At 32.1% G+C, this 6,000-nt stretch overlaps 1 protein-coding gene across 4 annotated transcripts in view; it reads right to left on the bottom strand.

Moving 5' to 3' along the window:
* Window positions 1-259: 259 nt before the first annotated feature.
* Window positions 260-6,000, bottom strand: part of LOC129060972 (carbonic anhydrase 1) — a 52,666-nt gene continuing 46,925 nt past the window's right edge. For 3 of the 4 annotated variants that reach the window (XM_054561544.2, XM_054561545.2, XM_054561546.2), the window contains 4 exons: window positions 5,477-5,572; window positions 4,448-4,510; window positions 1,644-1,799; window positions 260-707 (listed from right to left, as the gene is read on the bottom strand). In XM_054561544.2, coding sequence (XP_054417519.2) covers window positions 591-707; window positions 1,644-1,799; window positions 4,448-4,510; window positions 5,477-5,572 — 432 coding nt within the window. In that variant the 3' untranslated portion in view covers window positions 260-590. Of the gene's footprint in view, window positions 708-1,643; window positions 1,800-4,447; window positions 4,511-5,476; window positions 5,573-5,649; window positions 5,669-6,000 lie in introns of those variants that run through there. The other variant, XM_054561547.2, reaches the window with a different exon arrangement.

Below are 6,000 nucleotides of genomic sequence, written 5' to 3'. Positions count from 1 at the left end.
TATATAAAAGATAATCATTTTGATCACAGACAATACAAATGGTGGCAATGTTGGGCCAGCATAACGATATTAAATCCAGTTGTCATCTCAGCTGTATTTTTGTCTTCAGGCATAAGCAAACTAATTTCTCAATATTTCATCTCCAGCTGCTCCTAGGTTGTTATATTTGAGGCAAAATACTCTTGCAAGTAAAGTATTTAAGATTTTTGAATGTAAATGGAGTAGAAACTTAATGGTTTTAGAAACTGCACAATAGAAAGAAAGAGATAAAATTATTTTATTGGTTCAAATAAACTGGAAAAAATAGACATACAAATCACTTAGTTGTAATTTTAAAGAATTCCTCAAACTAAACTTGAATTTAAGCATAAGCTTATGCTTACAGATTACTATTTGCTAGCTTACTAATTATTATTTGAATTAAGCAGTAAGAACTAAAATTTAAGTTTCTTAGTTTTACAGATTGATTTGAAGGCATGCTGTCTTGCTAATATTGAAATAAATTTATTTCTTAAAAATTATTATTTTACTGGATTATGTCAGAAGCAGGGCTGTGTTCTTGAGGAAGGACAAGCTTCTTCTCAGACTCATCAAAATGAAGCTCTCACTGTTCTGCCCTTCAGAGGTTGGGTTGGGCGGTTGTTGTGCTGAATGGGGACAGCGTTATCACCTTCAATATTTGATAGAAGACTGCGGAATTGTGCCAGCTGGAAGGATAAAATATTTTTAAAATACAAAGTTTTTAAAGTTACATAAAGCATTTTATTTACAGGATTACCAACCACTGATATTTAGAAAACTGAGTTAGAAATTGCAGTAATATCACTAATAGGAAGAGAGTAAGCCCCAAATCCTTTATATTCATTCCTTTGAACCAGGCATTTTGCTTTAATTATTGATAACTGGGTTAAAGTATCAACTTTTCAATTTCAGCTGGGGGTACATTGGGTGAGTGACTTATTAGCTTGGTACCTTAGTTTCCATATAGTACTTACTTCACTGTGTTGTTGTGAAGATTAAATGAGTTAATACACACAAAGCCCTTAGAATGATGCTTGACATATAGCATGTGCTCATTAAATGTCAGTTAGCAACAGGCTGCAATGCTTGTCCTGTAGGTTTGTTATGAGAATCGGCTAATAAAATATATGTAAGGCACCTAATAAACGTGGTTGAGCAACGAATGATACTATAATCACCATTATAAACAACAGTTAGTGAGATATTTTGTTGAATATTTAAAAGTTTAAACTCCACAAAAGGAATGAAAATATTTTGCCAACTATCAAGGTATGCCAGCTGGGAGCCACAATTCCCCAAAGTCTTATTGAAATGTCCAGTCACAGTTTTTCCTTTATTTCTGAAATGCTTAAGAAGATATTTAACAAGGTTGGACTTTTCCTTATTAAGGAGGAAAGAGTGGTGGGAGTCATTTTTTTTTTCTGCCAAAGGCAAAAAAAAGTATTATAATGCATTTTTGGATAGTTTAATAAACCTATGTCCCCAAATTAATATTTTTAAGTTGGGAGGAAAAATGAACTTCTCACAAAGCTGACTGAAATAATAATCTCTCTCACTGATACTATCAATTAAAGTAATATTCCTGCTACGCATTCCCAGTTCCCATTCATTCATAGCTCTACCTGCTCTGAGCTGGCACTGATGCTCTCCTTAAAGATGATCCAAGTTACACTCTCATAAAGAGGAGGATGAGTCAGAGAGCCAGGGTAGGTCCAGAAATCCAGGGATGAAGGAAGGAGAGTAGAGGGGTCAAAATTTGTGAATGGGGCTCGTTTGCCCTGGAAGAAAAGAATACATCATTACAGCATGATATAAAATACTTAATATGAATATATGTGACATATATATGCTATATTATCTTGTTATACATTATTTAGAGATTTTAGCTAAGAGTCATTGATTTTTCTACTATTTAGTATTTAATGACTGGTGTGTTTGTGGATATAAACAACAATATCAACAGAAGAAAAAAAGATGAAAAATGTGTTATATGTAAGTTTTTGACCAAGACGTTTCCTTCTTCATTTGGTTGCAGATAAGCAAAGATTCAAAAACCTTTTTTACAATCTATATCTTTAAAACATATTTAATTTCTAGTATAAAGCTTTTGTTTTTTCTCTAGGAATGATGCCAGATTCTATTTCAATGGAAAAATCTTTATTGACATGCATATTGGTTGTTTTAGTTTTATTCTATTTATTCCTATCATCTTTTCTGATTATTACTGGTGTATAGGAAATATACTGATATTTGTATGCTAATCTTTTATGCATTCTGCATTTTAGATGATTCTTCTGGAGTTTTCAGGTGGATGTTAGTGATGATATCAACTGCACACAATGATAGTTTTTTTTTTTCTATTTCAATATCTATCATAATATGTACTCTTTCATTATTTTGTTGCACTGACTAGGACCCTTATTATAATTTTCAATTGTGATGGTCACAGTGGCACCTTGGTCTTGTCCCTGATTGAAATGAAAATGCTTCAAGTGTTTCACTATGAAGTTAAATGTTGATACAAGTTTCTAGGTAAATTCTTTATCAAATTCAATAAGTTTTCAGACAGTTTTCTTTCATTTTGTTTCATCCTAAAGAAAGGGCATTAACATTTATCAAATGATTTTAAGCATTTAACAAGTTGATCATGAGGTTTTCTTCATCTTTAACTAGTTAATATAATGAATTAATTTAAGATTTTCTAATATTGAGTCATTCTTGTATTTTCCCAAAAATACTAGTTCAGAAACTCTACGAGTTCAGAAACTACTCTTTTAATACACTGTTGAATTTGATTTGTTATAATAAATTTTAGGATTTCCTTTAGCTACATTCCTAAGAAAGTTTATCCTATGTTTTTTGTTTTGTTTGTCTGTTTTGTAGTTTTCATACCCGGTTTTGGTATCAGATTCCATTAAATTGATGGGAAGTTTTCTGTCTGTTCCTTCATCTGGGCAGTTTAGTTAACACTGGCATGATTGTTTCTTAAAAGTTGAGTAACCCTTTTCCATGAAGTGGTCTGGGCCTAGTCTTTTTGTTTAATAGATACATTTTGACTACTGTTTAAATTTACTTTTAGGTTCTCAGTCTATTTAGGTATTCTAACTCCTTTTGAGTCAATGCCTTTACTTCACATTTTCTTGGAAAATTATCCATTTTATCTAAATTTTAAAATTTACTGCCATAATGTTATAAAAAATTTTGTCTCTTAAAATTCTCTTCTATATCTTTAGTCACAACCTATTTATTTCTAATAATGTTTCATATGTACTGCTTTTTTTCTCTTTATCCAGCTTCCCCAAAGTCTGACTTTTTTGTTGTTCTTCCAAAGAATCAACTTTTCAATTTATTGATAAAATTTTACCCCTTACTTAGTCATCATTTTTCTTTTTAAAATTTATTTATTTATTTATTTAAGATGAAGTCTTACTCTGTTACCCAGGCTGGAGTGCAGTGGCACAATCTTGGCCCACTGCAACCTCCACCTCCTGGGTTCAAGCGATTCTCCTGCCTCAATCTCCTGAGTAGCTAGGACTACATGTGTGCACCACCATGCCCAGTGAATTTTTTGTATTTTTAGTAGAGACAGGATTTCACTATGTTGGCCAGGCTGGTCTTGAGCTCCTGACCTCAAGCAATCTACCCGCCTCGGCCTCCCAAAGTGCAGGGATTACAGGCATGAGCCACCACACCCAGCCATCATTTTTCTTTCTTATTTTATTCTTTTCTGCTTTTATCTTCACTAATTATTTCCTTATATTTTCTTTTCATTTTTTTTTGATAACTCTTGAGTTGAGGGCTTATTTTTTATCTTCTGTCATTTATACTTTATAAGACACTCATTTAAGTTTAATCTTTTCTAGAATCAGCATAAATCAGATTTATTTTACACAAATATATGACAGTTCTCCATGCTGCAAAACATGACAAATCTCTGATTTATGGTTTAACTGCTTACCATTAAAACAATAAAGCTGTTTGTGTATATCAAAAAATCCATGTTTTTTTGAGTTGACAAGACTTACGGTTATCAAAGATTGTATATCAATCATATCTCAAAAGAATGCCCTTTACTTCTGAATTTTTGTACTGCTAAAAAACTAGAGATATCTTTATTTATGAAATGGAAAATTACAATTTTGTTAGATATAGTTTTTCAAGCAAATTTAAATGGCTATGTAATCTGGTTTTCTACAGGCCATATTCTGCTGAAATAAATAAACCATAACTATGAAAAACAAAAAACCAAAACAATTCCCTGCATTAGAGACTTTCTCAGAGGTAGGCAGTATTGAAGTAGCACCTTGATTTTCAGCTGGTAGCTTTTGCTATGGCCTTCCTACTCCCCAGTTTTAATACTTCATTAAATGATTTCCATAGATCTGTAAATTCTTGATCTCTGATTTAAACTACTTAGTGTGTTTACCTTGGTTTTAATTGCTTGGAGGGCATCAAGTACTTTCTGCAGCTTTGGGTTGGCCTCACCAACCTGGAGATTTAAGAAAATAAAGTATGCGATAAAGATTATTATCAATCGAACACTGCTTAACTAAGTTTTGAATTTTTTTTCAATTAACAACTGACAAGAGGTAAGGTATTTTCTCTCTGCTTTAGAAGGGGAAATTTTTCAAGCTGTATGTCTTTGAGGGCCTTTGTACTCTATAAATTGTTTATAATATGTACCTACAGATAAAGTAGCAAACTAAAAGCTTGATTTAAACTTAATTATTGGCAATATGTTCAAAGTTATACAGGGCAAAATCTAGTAATTTATCAAAACTGACACAAAAACAAATCTCTTATTTTGGTCTGTTATATTAGTTTTCATTACTACAGTATTTGGCATATTGTAAGTGCTCAGTAAAGGTTAAGTAGAGGTGCTATAATTTCAAGAGTTACTTGGTTACCCAGGCATACCCAATTTAATAATAACTTTTTCGTGGAACTTTTCAGGGATTCTTCTATAGAGGATTTGAACAACATCTGCCATTTAAAAAATCAATTGAATGTTCTTTGCAAGAAAAAATTCTCTTACTATTTCTTTCCTAATGAGATATTAAATTGTTAAATTTCTGAATCTATGATTTCAGGTTTCCTTATTAATATTTAATAATATTTCTTTCCTGATGAGATATTAAATTAATAAATTTCAGAATATACGATGTAGGAAGTTTAGAGGAAGAGGAATTTGGAAGAGATGGAAAATAGAAATTCCTTTTTCCCTATGAACACCGTTCTATCTCACCTCCACCTGAAACTCATTTCTCTCTTTAAGAGGGCAGAGATAAAACCAAGCAATAAAATACTAGGGAACTATTTGTTCACCTGTAGTCATCAGTTAAATGGAAACTTTAAAATAAGAAATTCTAAAATATATGTTACCTTATATCCTTCTATTTTGAGGTCTAATTGGTAAGACAGTGGAAGCAGAGCTGTGTAATTATCTGTAACTCACCTTCATCAAAACACCAATAACTGCCAAACCATCAGCCTTTGAGACAGCTTCAGCAAGGCTGGAGTACTTTGCAGAATTCCAGTGAGCTACGTGAAGCTAAAAATGATACTATGGTTAATTAATTATTTATACCAGTGTGATGAAAAAAGGTAAGTTATAAGTTAACTTGTTACCATATGATGATGTATCTTGGCTTAGACACATAAAACTTATGTGAACCTTTATCCAGTGGATTAGAAGAGTTATGTTCTCACTCGTAGGAAGGGTTATCTGTGTGCCAAGTAGAGATTACAAAACCTGGAAGCAGTAAGCAAAATGTCCTTTCCTATGATACTGTTATTGGATATTACGCCTTTAAATGTATCTCTCTTTGTTATGAAAAGATCAGGAAATATGACTAACTAGTTTTTGAGAAAATAATTGAAGTAATTTTCTCTCACATGAGGTACTTTATAGTAAATTTATGAGAAAGGGTTCCTGGAGTACCTGGGAGTCTTGGCCAAGAACAGATTCTTTCGGGCACA

The sequence above is a fragment of the Pongo abelii genome, chromosome 7 (assembly GCF_028885655.2).
Source record: "Pongo abelii isolate AG06213 chromosome 7, NHGRI_mPonAbe1-v2.0_pri, whole genome shotgun sequence".
NCBI classification, from domain to species: Eukaryota; Metazoa; Chordata; class Mammalia; order Primates; family Hominidae; genus Pongo; species Pongo abelii.
Note: the sequence above shows the minus strand (reverse complement) of the source record. Positions and strands in the feature narration are given on the sequence as shown.